The sequence below is a fragment of the Stigmatopora nigra genome, chromosome 6 (assembly GCF_051989575.1).
Source record: "Stigmatopora nigra isolate UIUO_SnigA chromosome 6, RoL_Snig_1.1, whole genome shotgun sequence".
NCBI classification, from domain to species: Eukaryota; Metazoa; Chordata; class Actinopteri; order Syngnathiformes; family Syngnathidae; genus Stigmatopora; species Stigmatopora nigra.
This window is the reverse complement of record NC_135513.1, coordinates 14390035-14409759: the sequence shown is the minus strand read 5'-3', so window position 1 is coordinate 14409759 and position 19725 is coordinate 14390035. Positions and strand designations below refer to the sequence as shown.

The 19725-nt window shown below is 40.7% G+C and overlaps 2 protein-coding genes across 9 annotated transcripts; one reads left to right on the top strand and one right to left on the bottom strand.

The window, feature by feature from the left end:
- Positions 1–699: 699 nt before the first annotated feature.
- On the bottom strand, positions 700–8169 carry usp38 (ubiquitin specific peptidase 38). 2 transcript variants are annotated; one of them, XM_077718930.1, is made up of 12 exons: positions 8012–8169; positions 7299–7484; positions 6676–7180; positions 5932–6067; positions 5733–5862; positions 5530–5631; positions 5297–5455; positions 4265–4458; positions 4085–4178; positions 3908–4014; positions 1942–3082; positions 700–1228 (listed from the first exon to the last, which is right to left on the bottom strand). In XM_077718930.1, exons 2-12 carry the CDS (start codon positions 7473–7475, stop codon positions 1061–1063), a joined length of 2913 nt encoding a protein of 970 aa, XP_077575056.1. In that variant the 5' UTR covers positions 7476–7484; positions 8012–8169; the 3' UTR covers positions 700–1060. The 2 variants fall into 2 exon arrangements, with proteins under 2 accessions (XP_077575056.1, XP_077575057.1); XM_077718931.1 differs by lacking the exon at positions 8012–8169 and adding an exon at positions 7694–7817.
- On the top strand, positions 8168–19433 carry uso1 (USO1 vesicle transport factor). 7 transcript variants are annotated; one of them, XM_077718924.1, is made up of 28 exons: positions 8574–8592; positions 8979–9089; positions 9616–9702; positions 9777–9841; positions 9913–9989; positions 10136–10147; positions 10306–10406; positions 10513–10615; positions 10682–10737; positions 11370–11490; positions 11559–11737; positions 11816–11956; positions 12037–12125; positions 12450–12604; positions 12674–12879; positions 13357–13377; positions 14642–14752; positions 14841–14959; positions 15592–15773; positions 15933–16054; positions 16700–16838; positions 16911–17080; positions 17596–17661; positions 17738–17836; positions 18065–18169; positions 18235–18450; positions 18513–18627; positions 18966–19433. In XM_077718924.1, exons 1-27 carry the CDS (start codon positions 8584–8586, stop codon positions 18576–18578), a joined length of 2928 nt encoding a protein of 975 aa, XP_077575050.1. In that variant the 5' UTR covers positions 8574–8583; the 3' UTR covers positions 18579–18627; positions 18966–19433. The 7 variants fall into 7 exon arrangements, with proteins under 7 accessions (XP_077575055.1, XP_077575054.1, XP_077575050.1 ...); XM_077718929.1 differs by lacking the exons at positions 8574–8592; positions 18966–19433 and adding an exon at positions 8168–8186 and having other exon boundaries at positions 18513–18902; XM_077718928.1 differs by lacking the exons at positions 8574–8592; positions 18966–19433 and adding an exon at positions 8434–8487 and having other exon boundaries at positions 18513–18902.
- Positions 19434–19725: the final 292 nt, after the last annotated feature.

Here is a 19725-nt window from a genome sequence, read left to right as displayed (position 1 = left end):
AAAGTATTTTTAGTGTAAAAGTCATATATACGTGGTTTCACCTGTTCATAGACAGGTTATGATCTTATTTTGAAATGCATTATCGGAAGTGAAATCCTCATTGAAAGCATTGTACAGTATTGTTATCAAGGTGCATAAATCAGTGCATGCTGTGACGGATATTGACTTTATTAAAATCGATGACAGTTCATTTAGCATGTTTGATGCAATTTAAATCATTTAGGAAGGCGTGTATAGTTTCATCTTTAATGTTAACCTCATTTCAGCAATCTAAGCCTTCCCACAAACTACTTTTCTGCCCCCATCCTTTGTTTCTAAATGATACATAACCTTACCCCCCAGGCATTTTCCTTCAAGTTCTTCTCACTTATTTAATTCTGATATACATACAGTCTCCCTCCATATATTCCCCCATTTAATATACCCCCACCCCATTTAATATAAGGGTATATATTAAATAGGGGTGGTATATTAAATGAAGGGTATATTAAATGGAGGGTATATTAAATGGGGAGTATATTAAATGGGGGTGGTATATTAAATGAAGGATATATTAAATGGGGGGTATATTCAATAATTTAATAAACCATTTAATATAGAAAGTTCTGGAACTAATGAATTGTGTAAGTAGAAGTGTAGATACGCACAAAAATTTAAATGATACTCCTCGTTCTTCAAAACAGACGTCATTTGTAGACATATCATAGAAAAAAATGGCATTTATTGCATATAGTTGAGGAATTACAATTATGAAATGCCCAAAAACCAAACCCTAGCAGTCCTTCAGAACAAAAAAAAAGCACCACACCAAAGAAAGGTCCAAAAAAGCATGCACGTAAGAAGCGGAATCAGCGACCGATCACGTTGATGACGTCCAATCCATTGGAACCAGGTCGTCATTGGATTGACGGAACGTACATTTCATCGCAAAATAAAATCCCAATAAATTAGAAAGGTTAGAAACCTTCTAAAAACTCACTCCGGTATCCTTAAAACCGACATTTGTCTTTGGACGCCATCGCCATTCACAAAGATGGCAGTTGTTGTTATCGCGGCGTGTTTAGAAGACCAGTCGACTGATAGTGTTGAAGCCGCCGCCCCCTCCACCACCACCTCCGGAGGGGCCGCAACTCCCAGGCGGGTTGTTGTCATCCGAGCCGTCGGGCCTGAAGGAGCAGGAAGACGACGGAGCCTGCAGGGCCTGAGTCCGAGCGTTAAGTTCTTGTTCCTGCCAGAAGTGAAAAAAAAACAGCGTTTAGAGTGCTTGGTGGCGTTCCCGCGACTCCCTCTAGCGGCGACACGTGAAATTGCTCATTCCAGGCGACTTATTTGTTAGCTCATTTCATTTGATGGATTTTACAGGCTACCTAGCATTACACTTACTTTTATTTTTATAAATTGATTAAAAGAACTGGATTAAAAGCCCTAGTTATTGATTATTTCTAAAGATCTAAAATGATGTATATATTTTTAGATTTTACAAAATCATTTTTGAACTTAAAAATGAGAATTATTGATTTAAAAGGGGTAAAATCAGGAAATTTAATATACATATATACTATATTTTTTTAACAAATGGATTAAAATAATTGGATTCAACCACTGAATATTTAGTTTTTTATATCTCTAAAACAAAGTTTATTTTAGCTATTTTAATATATTTTTAGATTTTATAAAATTATTTTTGAACTAAAAACACAGAAAAAATGGATTAAAAAATGAAAATTATTGGTTTAAAAGGGGGAAAATCAGGAAATAATATACATTTATACTCTTCATTTTAATTTGATCCTAAAATAGAAAGTCGGCACTCATTATTAACTTTCCCGGGCCACACAAAACAATGCGTCGGGCCAGATTTGGCCCCCGGGCCACCACTTGGACACACAATTTAAAAGATCATCAAAAATAAAAATCTTTTTTTACCAGATCCGGCCATACCTGCAGATAGAGCTTGTTATCCTTAATAATAGCATCCAGTAGTTCTTTCTGCAGTGGCGGTTCAGCTGCACACTGCCCGCTCCCGTTGTCCGCCGTCGAGCCGTTACCGGCATCCCGTCCCGCTACTTCCTGTTTCCTGTACATGAGCACGTAGGCCGTGTCTTTGGGGAAGCGACTGGTGATATTCTGCACCGATTGGAAGGAGGCAAATGTCACCCTGCTGTCGTTAAACAGCAGCCATTCGTCGGCGGGGGCGGTGCTCGCGGCGCCGGGATTCTCTCGGATTTGCTCCCCTTGGCCCGAGCCGTCTTTTGAGTCGGAAAGGTCGTCCTGGGGGGCGCGGTCTCGACCGTAGGAGTAGTAATGTCCGCTCTCGGACGACACCCCCGAGTGCATAACAACAGATCCCAGAACGTAAACCACGGATTGGACTTCCTCGTCTTGATGGGAGGGTTTTAGCTTCTTTGCTAGGTTTTCACTGCTTGGGGGCGGGGATGCCGAGGTGGGCGGGGTTTTAGGCGGTGAGGGCGGCACCGGCTGCTGAACGGGCAGACGTAGGCGTGGCGGGATGGTGACGTTATCCAAGATTTTGCGGCGTACGTGACATTTAGCGTCGTAAGCGAAGCGTAGTAACGTCAGGATCAGGTACTCGGGCGCCGCCGTCACTTTGAGGGTCCGCTCTGCCCGCCGTAGACCGCCACATTTGCCGCAAAAGTACGCGTTGTCCTGGTCTAGGATCTCGGGAGCTAAGAAGTAGTCCACCAAGTCCGGTACGGATAAAGGTGGCTCCTCCCTTTCCGAAGTTGGTGCGGATGTTTGGTCTTCGGACGCCGATGTGGACGTTTCGCCGCCGCCGTTGACGTTGATGGAACCTTCTACGGATTTGTCGTCGTCCCGAGAGGGGCAGAAGGCTAGTGATAGGTCGGTGAAAGGCTCCTCCTTCTCGGAGACGCCGTCGCAGTGCGTGCAGCGGACGCCTGTTACTAGCTTGCCTCCGAATGTTCTTTCGATGAGGGTCCGCTTGTCGTCGGATTGGGGTGAGGTAGCTCCGCCCACGTCGGGGGGTGTTGGAGCTTCGATGACGTCGACGCCGGGTGTGGTAGATTCCAAGACCTGAATGGTTTTCTCCTCTTCGTGTAACCTTGGGACAAAAACAACAACATTGCTAAATTCGGAGGGAGTTGTCATGGTTACGCTTTCCTTTGAAATGCAACTTATGGGGTATCATATGAATCACTACTACTTTTTAAAATATATACATGAGAATAATAATAAATAATTCCTATTATGCTTGGGATGTTTTTTTTTGCCGTTGTGGATGTTCTAAATTTAAAATATGAAAGCCAAGGCAGTATAAAAGTACTTATTTTTGAATTGTTTTTTTTGTATGTGGATTTTCATCAAAAAAACTAATTACAGTCAATATTAATTGTATTTATTTAGATTTTTTTAAATTTATTTTAGGGCAAAACCAAGCCCCGCCCCTGGAGTTTGAATGTAATTTTTAAGGTCCTAGTGGTGTTAAAGTGGTGGCCCGGGGGCCAAATCTGAGCCGCCGCATCATTTTGTGTGGCCCAGGAATGTAAATCATGAATGTCGACTTTCTGTTTTAGGATGAAATTCAAATGAAGAGTATAGATGTGTATTACATTTCCTTATTCCCCCCTTTTAAATCAATAATTGTCATTTTTAATCAATTTTTTCTGTGTTTTTAGTTCAAAAATCATTTTGTAAAATCTAAAAATATATTTAAAAAAAACTAAAATAAACATTGTTTTAGATCTATAAATAACTGAATATTCAGAGCTTTTAATCCAGTTCTTTTAATCCATTTACAAAAAAAATAGTCTAAAAATTATATTCAAAATGGTCCGGCCCACATGAAATCAAGTTGACGTTAATGCGGCCCGCGAGCCAACCCGAGTCTGACACCCTTTATAATCTAACCTCTAATCCCACATCATACCTGTCTAAAAGAAACCTCAGATATTCCGAGCAGTCCTGCTGAGAACCGGCGTTGAACCAGGTCGGCCGCGAAACCTCCAAAAAGTTCCTTGGAGCGTAGGCCGCCCTCTACAGGAAGAAACAAAAACAAAAACATCAACGCCACGCCTTAGCGGTGTGTCAACAGTCCGACGCCAACCTGAGTGTGTGCCAGGAACGCGAAAAGCATCTGCAGCTTCTTCATCAACGAGCCGGAACCGTTGAGGCGCAGCGACAAGACGTGGCGTCTGAAACTAGAGAAAGGCGCGTTGGATTAAAAGCTCCGGACATGAATGGCGAACTGCTTTTTGGCCCCGTGGTCGTACCCCTGGCGACTCACTCCGTAGCCATGAAGAGCGTCTGCAAGATGCTGTTCATGTAGCAGGTGTTGCCCAGGTTGACCAAGCCCGTCTTGCCCGTCTCGGATTTGCCGGCCTGCCGCGGCGGGCCCGAAGCGCAAGAGTTGAACTGTGAAGTCCAGGCGCTTTGATTCAGGACTAGTTTGATTTTGTCCTCACCGGGTTTGGGAAGGTCCTGCCAAGAACACATGCAAATTTCCTTTAAATTAGCATGAGGCTAACACCAAAAATAAATTAAGCTAACTTATTAGCATGGGGCTAACGCCAAAAATAAATAAAGCTAACTTATTAGCATGAGGCTAATGCCGAAAATAAATGAAGCTAACTTATTAGCCTCATGTCATTTAAATTAGCACGCGGCAAACGCCAAAAATAAATAAAGCTAACTTATTAGCATGCGGTTAACGCCAGAATAAATAAAGCTAACTTATTAGCATGAGGCTAACGCCAAAAATAAAAAGCGAATTTATTAGCATTAAGGCTAAACCCAAAATAAATAAAGCTAACTCATTAGCATAAGGCTAAACACAAAATAAAGCTAACTCATTAGCATGAAGCTATTACCAAAAATAAATGAAGCTAACTTATTAGCATAAGGCTAACGCCAAAAATAAATAACGATAGCATATTAGCATGAGGCTAACACCAAAATAAAAAGCTAACTTACTAGCATAAGGCTAACGCCAAAAATAAATAACGATAGCATATTAGCATGAGGCTAACACCAAAATAAAAAGCTAACTTATTAGCATGATGCTAACACCAAAGTAAATAAAAGCTAATGCCAAAAATAAATAAAGCTAACTTACTAGCATGAGGCTAATGCCAAAAATAAAGCTAACTTATTAGCATGAGGCTAACTAAAAATAAATAAAGCTATCTAATTAGCATGAGGCTAACACCAAAAATAAACAAAGCTAACTTATTAGCATGAGGCTAACACCAATCACTGTCAAATGTAGCCAATGACTGAAAGAACGCTCACGATGCAGCCAATCACGATCCTCCTTTACCTTGACGGCTTCCAAAATATGGTCGTAGAGATCCGGGAAACCCGAGTACTGGTACATCATGCAGTGGACCAGCTCCGTGAACTGGAACAGGAAGGCTTTACTGGTGGCCAGTTTGTCGGCCTGCAGCGATCGCACCAGAGGCACCACGTGCGGAATAACCTGGGAAAGACGACAAAAGGAGATTGGAGGGTTGCGGACCGGCGGCATTTATGTGGATTAGCAAGATTCCTTACCAGATGGAAGGCCTCGGGAGAGTGCTGGAAACTCAGGAGCATGTGGGAGAGGACGGCCAGGGCACCCCCTCGCACGATGGGGTACCAAAGACGGTTGAAAACCTGATGATTATTGTATCATTATTATTATAGTAATGGAGACCGACATATAAAAGTCAAACTACATAGGAGGATAAGGAATATGATTGTATTTTGGGACCTACCAGTTCAATTTTGAGCAAAGTGACGTCAATCAAAATGGTGAACTTGTGAACTGCGGCCAGTCCTTTGAGCAGAGCAATGACCCAAGTGTCCACGTGTTGGGCCAGAGGCCATGACAGCCAGTCTATCATCCTAAAAAAAATAACAGGGGACCCCAATGAGTGTAGCCTCCGTGGCCGTCACGGTTCGGGGTGGACTCACCTGCACAGCGCTTTGGTCATGTTAGCGTCTTTGACGTTCTGGTCAGTGGTGAGGCTCTTAATGAGGATGGTGATCATCTGGACTGGAATGTGCTGCACCAGACTGGCCAAGGCGATAGAAGGCTCGAAGGATGGGTCTGAGGAAGGGGCCAGACAAAAATAAAATACTGTATTTTCACGAGTATAAGGCGCACTTAAGAGTCTTAAAATTTCTCCAAAATTGACAGGGCGCCTTATAATCCAGTGTGCTTTATATATGGGAAAAAATAAGTGTCATTCATTGAGGGTACGCCTTTAAATGTGGTGCGCCTTATAGTCGTGAAAATACAGTACTTATTATATTACTATGCTAAATGTAGTATTATTGCATGTACTATTACTATGCTACAGGTAGTATTATTGCATGTACTATTACTATGCTACATGTAGTATTATTACATGTACTATTAATATGCTACATGTACTATCACTATGCTAAATGTACTATTACTATGCTACATGCACTATTACTATGCTACATGTACTACTACATGTACTATTACTATGCTACATGTACTATTACATGTACTATTACTATGCTACATGTACTATTACATGTACTATTACTATGCTACATGTACTATTACTATGCTACATGTACTATTACATGCACTATTACAGGTATGTGTATACTATATACGTGGACTTATTTATTTGGAAGTCCAAAAAAAATGAAGCCACCTGGTCAAGAGACTCTGTTTATTACCTGTGGAAGATATGATGGCAAAGACCTCCTGCAAGGAAGGCAGCAATGCCGCCGGCTCGGCCTTCCAGATGTTCTGCAGCAAGGTGGCGACCTTGCTGACATGGGCCACATACTCGCCCAGCTCCTGCTCCTGACTGGTCAGGCAGTGGAAGTAGCCAATGGTCCTGACCAGCTGCTGGCAAAAGAGGAGGCCGGCCTTGTCCCTGGGGACGCACTGCACAAAGTCGGACAGCAGGGCGGCCAGGCGGGCGCACAGTGCCGGGCCGGGCCGCTCGCACACGGTCCTCAGCGCTTCCACCTGGACGGCGGCGAAGAGCTCCAGTACGGCGGGGCAGCTGATGAGTAGCCGCAAACCGCAGTGGATAAAGTCCACTATGGCCGGGTCTTTGTGATCTAGTTGCTCGTAGCCTTGCTGAAGCAAGGAGACCACAAAGTCCTTGTTGAAGAACGCCTCAAATTCCGAGCGGTGGTAGCGAGCGTACGCCTCCAGGACCTGGAAGCCCACCTGCGGAGGTCAGAAAAAAATAGACATTCACTACCGTATTTTCCGGACTATAAGTCGCTCTATTTTTCCAGTTTGTTAGTGCCAGTCTCACATTCGATTGAGTAAATATTTGTCAAACCTGCTTCTGGAAAGTATCCTCGCCGAGAAGAATGAGGCGAGTGGTGACGGAGAAGAGAGAACGACATTCCTCCGTCCCGACGTCCTTCTCGGCCGCCTCCACAACCTTCTTCACGATGGCTTTCTTCACCGGAAGCGTGTGAGCGGAGCTGATTAGGCCTTCCAGAATTTTGTCCATGATGGCGGCCTGCGGGTGGAAAAGAAGAAAAACATTTACCAGCTTTAATTTATCATGAATGATAAAGGGAAGCTGAAATATGAGGATTTATGTTAATTGTACTATGCTGCATTGCACAACGGAGACTCATTAACACAAAATAACATCATTTTAACAATATGCACTCTCACAAACACAGTAAAATTAGTTTAGGCGCATTTATAACACGTATTTTCCACCTTTTTCCTCACTACGGGAGTCCATCGGTCAAGAGAGCCTCGACGGTAGCCGTAATGCTCATAAAATCTTAAAAATAGGTTAAAAAATAAATACAAAAGTCGAACCACCGCCAAAGCCCAATTGTACTCTGCCACGTTAAAGTATTAAAATATGAGTGAATAGACATTTTTTGTTTGTTTGTTTACCTGCGCGGTGTCGCACAAAGCAACTTGAAGGGCCTGACGTTAGCTGTGTGATGTTTATTGTTAGCCACTGACTTAGCACAAATGCTATTACACCATGTTAGGGACAAGGGGGCAAAATAAAAGCATACATACCCAATATTAACATGTCAGTCGTGGACAAATTGATGAGGATATACTTGATTTAGATGTTAAATCTCATATTGAAGGTACATTTTGGATCGAATCGCTCAACCAGAATCAGCTGATCAACATGGCTGCTACGTCATTTCTCTAACGCCAGCCAAGCGGGAAGGACCTCAAAATCGAGGTTTGGTGTTTTCCGCTTTGCCTGTCATTTAAAAATGAACATTTGTGTAAAAGCTATATTATCTTTTGCACAAATTGAATTTATTTTAGGTTAAAATGTTTCTTTGTGATTTACAAATATTATAGTTGCCATATTGTGGACAGTATATTCCATTTTCAATTAATTGTAATGTTTCCAAGTCAGTCAGGCCTAGTGGGCTTTGGGGCCCTGATACCTGTCGCGGAATATATCTGTCATACATGCTTTTTTAGCGCCACTTTTTTTTTTTTTTAAGAAATGTGAACAAACAAGACAGACGACAGTGGGTGACTTATAATTTTAGTGTTTGTTCATTATTTTATGTATATATATTATTGTCGAATATATAACCTAGAGAGCTCTTAACTTGTCAAGGAATATGAGAAAGGTCAAGTTAGAGTTGCTGAATTGTAATAAATGTATAGGCATGTGTGTATAAATGTGTAGGCATTTTAAAGAGTGAAATGCATCATATTTATTCTGTCTTCCTGGGATTAGGTTAAAGGTAAACATAACAACTTCATGTCTAACTTGTTTAATACAATGGTACAACTCATGTATTGATAATTAGTATAATTAGTATGAACTACGTACTTCTATTCATACATAATTTTATGCTGGCCCTTTAAATTTACCAGCGACGGGCCACGTATCGCCACGTCTCGCGCATGTGCAGTCTTCTCCCGCAAGGAGTTCCGGGGTCGCTCTGTCACCTCAAAAAACAAAACAAAACTTAAAACTTGCGTGCACAAATTAGTCATTTTCTTTTTCTAGGGGACTCCGGAGTGCCGTTGTCAACGGAGGGGCCGCTTCCACAAAATGAACTTCTTCAGAGGAGTGATGGGCGGCCAAGCTGTCGGGCCGCAGCCGACTGGAGCGGAGACGGTAGGAAGCTGTCCCCACCTACCAGCCATTAGATTCGTATTAACTCCATAATACTCCCAAAATACCTTCATGAAAAGTCAACATAAGACTTTCTAAAATGATATATAAACTTCACGACTTAGTGTACGAGCTGTCCATCTTTTCACATTTGCTCGTCTGAATGCTAATAAGCTAATGTTGCTAGCTGTCGTGCTTTCTAATAAATGTTATTAAATCTCTAAACGTTGTATTACAAAATGCTATTCCAATATACACTTGAATTTTGCTTAAGATATACATGTTATAGTATTTAGCAGCTAATTAACTCACTAGCTGACATTGACGGCTATAGACGTCCAATTCGTTTTGAATGGGCGGGGCTAATGAGATCCAGGCATTCCCTATTCAAATTATTGGACGTTTGTCGCTATCAATCGCAGCCATTGAGAGAATTATTATCTTTTTACTTGCATTCATTTGTTACAATTGGTTTCTGGATGCTAGCAAAATTATCTTGCATATGATTAATAATTATTTACTGTGGCAGATCCAGAAATTGTGCGACAGGGTTGCCTCATCAACTCTACTGGAAGATCGAAGGGATGCAGTCCGTGCTCTTAAATCCCTTTCTAAGGTATTATTAAATTTTTTTTAACTGTCATCATACAAACTAAATTTACATTAAAAAAATACACTTTATTTTTGCAGAAATACCGAATGGAGGTTGCCACACAAGCAATGGATCACTTGATCAACATCCTGCAGACAGATAGGCAAGGAAAAAAACATATTTTCCCATAAATTATAATATTATTTTTGACATTTTCACTGTAAAATCCAACAGATCTGACTCTGAAATCCTTGCCTACGCTTTGGATACACTCTACAACATCATCTGCAATGAAGAGGAAGAAGAGCAAGGTAGTCAACAATAACAAAATGGACGCTTCACCATTGTCATTGTTTTTCTGTTTACATGGACCATCATTCAGTGTCCATTGTCCTCTTCTATCTATGTTTTTAAAAATTTCCTCTCTTTTCTTCTCTTCCATGTCTTAACCTCACAGACGAATCAGAAGGTAAAACCTTTTCACTGTGCACGATTGCCCTCTTTACCCATAATACTCCAAACTGAACTTTATTCTATCTAAAAAACAATTCATAACTAAGCAGAACTTTTATTCTATTTGCTTCTGACAACACCTCACCTGAAATGTCCTCTTTTTTCGGGGTACAGATGAGACTGCACAGAAACAGCCTGATGACTTGGGCGCTAAATTTACCGAGGCTTTTATCCAGGACCCTGAACACATCACGTTGCTTCTCACCATGCTGGAGGTACACAGTGGAAAAATTGAAAGAATTGATATTCTTTTGTGTTTTACATCATTTTTTACATGAAAAATTAGAGGGAATATTGAATATGAGCGCCTTATCTTTGCAGGAGTTTGATTTTCACGTACGTTGGCCTGCTGTGAAGCTACTGACGGCCCTGCTAAGGAACCAGTGTGTCCAGCTCCAGAGCATCATTTTGGTCAGCCCCATGGGTATGTCGGCAATATGTGGCCCGATGCTGTTTCTACTCTGTGTACATCTTTTCTTTGCCCTTGTAGGGGTCTCCAGATTGATGGACCTGCTGGCTGATTCCCGAGAAGTCATACGCAATGATGTGAGTGCTTTGAAATTTTACAATTAGCATTTTAGCTGCCACAGCGGCAGTGCTATGGATATATCACTCTGATTTTAGCAATGAATGCTAAATTGCTAATCTGATTTACAGTGTAGTATACAATTTTTGTAATGAATTAAAAATCAATTTCTTAACAAGTAAGCTTTAAAAAGAAGTAAGCTAAATCCTCATTCGTTTAAATTTAAATGGAGAAAACTACTTTTGATTTAAATTGATTACTATATATTATATTGTTTTTAAGAACAAGTAAGCGAAACTCATTCGTTTTAATTTAAATTGAGAAAAATGATTTAGGTATTAATAAATTCATATATCTATATTATCTTGTTTTTAAAAAATGTGAGTTAACCCTCATTTGTTTCAATTTAAATGGAAAAAAATACTTTAGATCTTAATGAATTACTATATATATGTATTTTATTGTTTTTAAAAACAACTAAGCAAAACCCTCATTTGCTTAAATGTAAATGGAGAAAACTACTTTAGATTTTAATGAAGTACTGTGTATATCTGTTTAATGTGTCTTTGATACCAAAGTACAATCCAAGATGGTGTCACAAGGTCCATAAATTCTTTAGTAGGTATTCAAACCAATTTTCCACCCCCCACAGGGCTTACTGTTGCTACAACAGCTGACCAAAGGCAATGCAGCCATCCAGAAGATTGTGGCCTTTGAGAACGCCTTTGAGCGCCTCTTGGATATCATCACAGAAGAGGGCAGCAGCGATGGAGGTACCACCTAAACGCTACTCTATTCCCTCCAAACAAGTGTCACTAAATCAACCATTTTTGGTGCCCAGGGATCGTAGTGGAGGACTGTTTGCTGCTCTTGCGCAACCTCCTCAAAAACAACAGCTCCAACCAGAACTTTTTCAAGGAGGGCTCCTTCATCCAGCGCATGAAACCGTGGTTCGAGGTCGGCGACGACAACTCGGGATGGTCGGCGCAGAAAGTCACCAACCTTCACCTCATGCTACAGGTTCCGTACCTCGACCTCGTCTGTTTTTTTTGTTGTCTACTTGTCTACTGTGACGTCTATTGATGATGTCATCAACAGCTGGTGCGAGTTATGGTGTCTCCGGTGAATTCTCCGGGAGCGACGGCCAGTTGTCAAAGGTCCATGTACCAATGCGGCCTGCTGCAGCAGCTGTGTACAATCCTCATGGCTACCGGCGTACCGGCGGACATTCTCACCGAGGTCAGTCGGCGTCGATAGCGCGTGACGGTGCAAAGTGGGTCTGTCCGGCCTCAAAATGTCTCGTCGACATGTTCTTATAGACCATCAACACTGTGTCTGAAGTCATCAGAGGCTCGCAGGTTAATCAGGATTACTTTGCTTCAGTCAACGCGCCATCGAACCCACCCAGGTGAGATATAGGAATTCATCGGCATGATATTTTGGACCAAACATCTGGGAGACCAAACGTCCGGGCGACCAAACGTCCGGGCGTCCAAACGTCCGGGCGACCAAACGTCCGGGCGACCAAACGTCCGGGGCGACCAAACGTCCGGGGCGACCAAACGTCCGGGGCGACCAAACGTCCGGGGCGACCAAACGTCCGGGGCGACCAAACGTCCGCTCGACCAAATTATTACAATTTCAATATGACATTCAATCATTAATAAAAAAAAACATGTATATATATATTTTTTAGGAAATATATTGAAATCAATGTCCTCTCACCATTCAGACCCGCCATCGTAGTCCTGCTCATGTCCATGGTCAACGAGCGGCAACCCTTTGTGCTCCGCTGTGCCGTGCTCTACTGCTTCCAGTGTTTCTTGTACAAGAATGAAAAAGGCCAAGGGGAGATCGTAGCAACACTTTTGCCATCCACCATTGACGGTCAGTACCACGCATTGGTCCAGCAAGGGATCACAATCATGACATGTGCTCTCACATGTGTCCCCACAGCCAATTCCATCTCGGCCGGCCAGCTGCTGTGCGGCGGCCTCTTCTCCACCGACTCTCTGTCCAATTGGTGTGCGGCGGTGGCGCTAGCACACGCCCTGCAGGACAACTTTACCCAGAAGGAGCAGTTGCTACGGGTCCAGCTAGCTACCAGCCTGGGAAAGCCTCCAGTCTCCTTGCTCCAGCAGTGCACCAACATCCTTTCCCAGGTAGACTGGTAGCAATAACTGTATTTTCTCGCATATAAGCCGTATTTGTCACTAAAAAAAACATGACTGAATCGAGGGTGCGGCTTATACGTGCATAAATTAGACTTGACATGCAAAAAAATGCAATAACGCAAGACAATATGGTCATTGATGTCAAAATAGAGAAAAGATAAACAGATAAAACACTTTAAAAATATATATTTTGACGTCTATGAATGTAATTCAAGAAAAAAAAACAGTATTTTGCATAAAACGTGGCAAAAAAACTCACTTATGCCTGCTATTAATTGCCGCCATCTTACCTAGGAATGACTAGGCTTATACGTGAATGCGGCTTATATGCGAGAGAAAATACAGAAGTTTGTTTCACACTGGTTTAAAGGGATACCTGGCTCTAAAAAAAAATTGAAGAAACATCTTTGGTGGCTAATCGTTAAGTGCTATTGATTAGAGCGCTGTCACATTGTGATTTTTCAGGGTGATAAGATCAGCCGGCGGGTGAGTAAAGTGCGTGCAACATGTGTGCTTTGTGTGTCATTTAAGCCTGTTTTGGGTTTTCCACCTCTAGGCTTGGCTTGTGTAGGATTAAAATGGGTTTTGAGAGCTTTGTGTGAAGGGGATCTTGGTGGGTAGTAGCAACTTTTGGTTCCCCCCTTCCTATCCTGTGGTTTATAAACAGGCCGCACTGGCTTTTTTTTGGTGATTTTCAGATATTTTATTCCATTTTTTTGGTCAGGTTGACTTTCAATGGCAGTCAGTGAGTTAAAAAAAAAATATTTTTGCACATTTTTAATAACATCGGTGAGGGGTAACTGTTTTTTTTGTTTTTGTTTTATTTTACACATTTATTTGCACATTCAATTGTATGTTTTTTGTCCATAAAGCCATTTTTTTGTTTTACTTTTTGTCCATTGCGTCCAATTTGGAGACTAAGGTGATTTTTTTTTTTTTTACTTCTTAAATAAGTTGTTGTAGTTTCTTTTTGACTTGTTGCATGTAGTAGCGAAAATGAAATATGAAAATGTATTTTATTTACTATTGGAAAATGGCCCCTCCCACTCTTATGGCAAAATTATGATGTAGCAAAACATGCATGCATTGCTCAACTTAACCTTGTCTTTCCCTTGCTGGTTTTTGTGCTAACTTTGTGAACGGCCTCCTTCACAACATAAATTTTGGGTGCTCATTTAACTCATTGGCTGCCAGTGGCAATGAAAAATGAGTTTTTTACTGAATTGGCGGTCACTTGAGAGGCAAAGAGTTAAATACTATGAAATGTATATAAAAATCTACTTTAGATTTGGAATTGAGGGCCATAAAAAACATTTTTTTTAGATTTTTTTTTCATTTTTTTACAGAAATTACATGCATATAATTATTTCTATTTAATAACTAAAACTTAAATGTGTATGCCACTCTTTATGGGCCCTAATCTGGGTTTATACAGAATGGTAATATGGACAAAAGTTGCAAAAATGCAAGTTTTTTGTATGAAAAAAATATATATAACCTGTTTTTTAGGGCATTATTTTTTAACGTATACATTTGTTGAAAGGAATATTACTAATGGAAGTACTACAAAGTTTGACAAAAACATCTGATATGCCTTTTTAAAAAAATAAATCTAGTCATTTATCTCATAATTTTCTGCCATAAATGCCAATTTCATTAACATGCACGCCCATGTCTGCTTTTTAATGGAATTTATTATTTTATTTTCTATTTATATGACATTGAAAATATCTTTTATTGTGTTAAACAGGGCAGCAAAGTCCAAACCAGAGTGGGTCTCCTCATGCTACTGTGCACATGGATCAACAACTGCCCCATCGCCGTCACGCACTTTCTACACAACCAGGAAAATGTCCCTTTTGTATCCTTTTAGTGAGCAGCCAGCTCCATTTTGAATATTTCCTACAGGTAAAATCCAAAAAAAAACCTTGACTCTTGGACCACTGTAGCTGACGGCACAAATCTCGGAGAACCTAGGCGAGGATGAACGTCTGGTCCAAGGACTTTGCGCCCTCCTGCTGGGTATCTGCATTTACTACAACGACAACTCGCTGGAGAACTACACCAAGTAAGCCCCTCCCACTAGCCAAGATATGGACAAACTACGGCCCGTTAGGTTTTTAAATCCGGCCCGCCAACGTTGTCCAAATGTTTTTTTAATTAATTTATTTTTTTTCTCCCCAAGATGGCGCTGTCACGCGGAAGCCAGTGGCAGTAGCTCTGTCCACTCTTATTTGTTTTTTTGTGTTTTAAATGTCATTTTAATATTTCTTAATACATTCCTTATTACTTTATTTTTTTGTACTTTTTACTTGAATGATGAGTAATGAGTATGTCAATACTTTAGTCATTTTTTTCTCTTTGTTTGATATGTACTGTTAACGGATGCACTTTTTTACATGCATCCTATCTTGTGCTAACCCCGCCCCTCTATCTTTTTTAAATGACATTTTAATATTTCTTAATACATTCCTTTGTAGTACTTTATACTTTTTTCTTTAATGATGAGTGATGAATATATTAACACTTTAGTCCTTTTTTCTCTGTATCTTTCATATGTACTGTTAACGGATGCACTTTTTTATTTGTATCGTATCTTGTTCTGACCCCGCCCATCTGGCAAATTTTTAAAGCCAATGTGGCCTCCGTACTAGCCCCACAGATCCGGTTTTAACCTCTCTTTACTTTCCCCTCCGACAGAGAGAAGTTGAAGCAGCTAATCGAGAAGCGCATCGGCAAGGAAAACTTTGTAGAGAAGCTGGGCTTCGTCACCAAACACGAGTTGTACTCGCGTGCCGCACAGAAGCCACAACCGGTTTTCCCAGCTCCGGACCAGATGCTCTTTGACCATGAGTTTACCAAGCTGGTCAAAGAACTGGAGGGTGAGTACACAGAGAAAATTGCTGGTTCTTCTGCTTGATGGGCACTTTGGAGCTCATTTATAGTGCAGGTAGAGATTTTTTTGGGAGTTGTGTATGCACTATAGTAGAAGAAGGCATAGTATATTAAAATTAGGGTGTTTGACATCCGTGTGTTAACAGGGGTGATAACCAAGGCGGTGCATAAGTCCAGTGAAGACGAGAAGAAGGAGGAGGAGGTGAAGAAGTCGCTGGAGCAGCACGACAATATTGTCACGCAGTACAAGGAGCTGATAAGAGAGCAGGTAAATAAGCAAGAAATTAAACAAGGAAAACTTTTTAGAGTTATCTATCCATTTTGGAGCCTCAATAAATAAGAAATAATATATTTTTAGGGGGAACAGTATGCTTATATGTTTCAAAAATCGTTGTCAGTAAATCCCAATGCAAAATGTAGTGATGTTCCGCATGGTGATGTCATCAGAGTAGGAGTAGTAGAAGTAGGATCACTACCATTATATTATTACTACCACAACTATATTATTAAATATAAGACTGTAATGTATTCATATCTGAATATAATGTATCAATGCCAAATCTGGCCTGCCGCATCATTTTTCGTGGCCCGGGAAAGTAAATAATGAGTGCTGACTTTCTGTTTTAGGATCAAATTAAAATGAAGAGTATAGATGTATAGGAAAATTTCCTGATTTTGCCCTTTTAAATCAATAATTGTCATTTTTTATCAATTTTTTCTGTGTTTTTAGTTCAAAAATCATTTAGTAAAATTGAAAAATATATTTAAAAAAGCTCAATTGAACATTGTTTTAGATCTATAAAAAACTGAATATTCAGGACTTTTAATTCAGTTCTTTTAATCCATTTATTAAAAAAAAAAAAACTTTTTTTTAAAAATAATTCCGTAACTGATTTCCCACGTTTTCCCCCAGGATGCCAAAATCCAAGAACTAAAAGAGCAGGTGTCCTCCATGACCAGCGATACCGAACAGATGCAGAGCACTATGGCCCAACAGCTGAGCCAGATCCAGCAGCACAAAGACCAATACAACCTCCTCAAACTGAAACTGGGTGAGTTCCCCAACTCCAACCACGCAACTAACAAAATCTCCCGGACATAACACTTTCTCCATCGGCTCACAGGTAAAGAAAACCCCATCCAGGCCAACAGCACCATGGGAGACGGCACCCACGTCAATGGCGTCCGATCCGAAGAGGCGACGCAACTTCGAGAGGAGATGGAGGAGCTGCGTGCTCAACACGCTCTGCTTCAGACGCAGCTGGCTGAAAAAGACACCATCATTGAGTCTCTGGTACGTAGTGTAGTGTAGTCCCGTTGTTTTTTCCATGTGATGAAGTGGAAGATGAATTTTTTTGGCGGGAATTTTCCAAAAAAATGTTCCAAAATTCAAACATGGTGTCCAAAACACCACGCATATACGTCCCTTAGATGCTAATTTGCTATTGGTCAGGTCATTTCAATGCTGGTCTGCTATTGGTCGGTATCACATTGTCATTAAGACGCTCTGTTTAGAATATTGCATGCTTTATTTACACTTTAGTTCTATATAGCAATAATTTCTATTGCCCGCCATATGACCTTTTCAACTTATGATCCCAAATATTTAATGAATTTTTGTTGTAAACCAGGTTTCCGTTGTACAGTAATCCCTCAAATATCGTGGTTAATAACATTTAAATAATTAATAGCGGAAAAAATCACAAAGTAGTGAATTCACAATAAGTGAAGACTCATTAATTGAGTGATTACTGTATTGAATTTGGGCAAAGATGGAGGACCATTTTTATTTTGTGTGTGTTGTCTCAGCGGTCGGATGGGTCACAGCCAAGCGAGGTCGCTGGAAGGGACTTGGGCGACGTGGAACTCATCAAGGTAAGCATCTCGAGAAATCTTATAATAGTATGCCATGCTTGAGTGATTTATATACATGACTCATTGTTGCTTCCAGGAATTGGAGCTTCTCAGGACTCAAGTTCAGTCGCAGACGGCTGAGATCCAACAGCTGAAAATGGACAATGAGGACTTACTGGGAAGAACTCAAACTGAGGTAAAAAGTGGGGAAGTCAATAAAAGTGCCTACTATAATGTATGGGTGCTTGGACTTGGATGGAGTATTTGGATATTAAACACTAGTTGGATATTAAACACTACTTAGATATTAAACACTACTTAGATATTAAACACTGCTTGGGTATTAAACACTGCTTGGATATTAAACACTACTTAGATATTAAACTTTCGCTCGAGGGTTTTTAACCAAGATGAACCTCCCAAGTCTTTAGGCACCGCCCCCAACGGGGACCCCTCAGAGGACGCCGCCAAGATGGCCGAACTGCAGAGCAGACTAGCGGCTCAGACGTCCGAAACGGAGCGACTGAAAGTGAGTGGAAAATTTTGCCTCGCTTCCAACACAATCATTTTTTTTAAAAAATGTCCGTTCTTCAGGAGGAAGTCCGGAACCTGACGGAGGGCCGAGCGCAACTGGAGCAGCAGGCGGCCTCGGCTACCAGCTCGGCGGCCATCTTGCAAACGGAGACTGCTAAGCTGGAAACGGAACTACAAGATTCCAAAAAAGAGCAGGATGACCTGCTCATGCTGCTGGCCGACCAGGACCAGAAGATCCAAAGCCTCAAGAAGAAACTCAAAACCTTTGGAGAGACGGTACGTCCACCAGTGCCATTTTGCTCCTTTTTGTCCATTCTAAGAACCCGCTTTCTCGCTAGGTGGACGACGAAGACGAGTTGGACTCTCGGGAGCAGACAGATGAAGACGAAGAAGACGAGGATTAGAAAAGTAGCGCACCGGCGCTAGGAATCTCGGACTTTGATGAAGAAGCAGGTTGCCACGTTCGTTTATGATAATGCGTACACTTTTTGAGTTATAAATAAGTCATCTCGTAGTTAACACACTTCAAAACCACAAGAAAAGTTCAGTTGACATGTTTTAAAAAGTAGCATAAATATGCGTTTCTCTGCAATATGCTGCAAAACTGACACAAGATGTAAAAAAAAATAACTAATATTTTTGTCATCCTGCAAAACTGTGTAAACAATTATGGAACAACTCCAAAGTAAGACTTATAATTGTTGGTAAATTAAATTTTATGAAATCAATCAGCCCTTGGGGAAGATTTTCATTTACATTAACATCACTAATGGGTGTGTCCTTCACTTTAGGTTGCAGTTCCTTTGTTCAACGCTAGAGAGGGACAAACACCTTCCATTGAAAGAAGAGTGCGCCAACCATTGCAGTATGTTCTAAAAATACATCGCCAGGTTGCTTTTTTCATCTCGACAACACTGACAAAGAAAAAATATATTTCGTACGTTGGCAGGTGTAGAAATTAACATTTTTATTTTTTTAATGTGGCGCACAATAAAGTAGAACATTGTCACATAAGTAGTAGTAGCTGGAGTACCCACTCAAACCCTACAAATGGCCAGGTTTAAAAGGGTTTAACCCTTGCATGCACAAATTGGCATTGACGGGACGACACGCCCAATTAGGGATCTTCGTTCATTCGCCTGATCCAATCAAAATGGATTGGATGTCAAGCACTGTATTTGGCACAGGCATTATATTGGACAGCTATCACTGTCAATGGTATGTTATGATTTAAATATATTGAAAACAAAAAAAATCAAGTTACTGGTCTATTTTTTTTAATTCCTTTAAATTTCATTGATTTTGTTTGAACTTTATTTGATATGCTGTAATATAAAAAAAAGTTATTTTTTTAAATAAATGTATAATAATACAATAACCAAAAATAGACACTCCCCCATAAAAGCCTTAATGGCCATAAGTATTGAAATCCATTTTTTAAATACCAAAAAAAATGGTATTTTTCTCCACAACATATTTTAAGTCCTAATTGCAAACCTTTTAATTGCTTACTATTAAAACTATTCTTTAATTTTATTAATGTAGCATTGC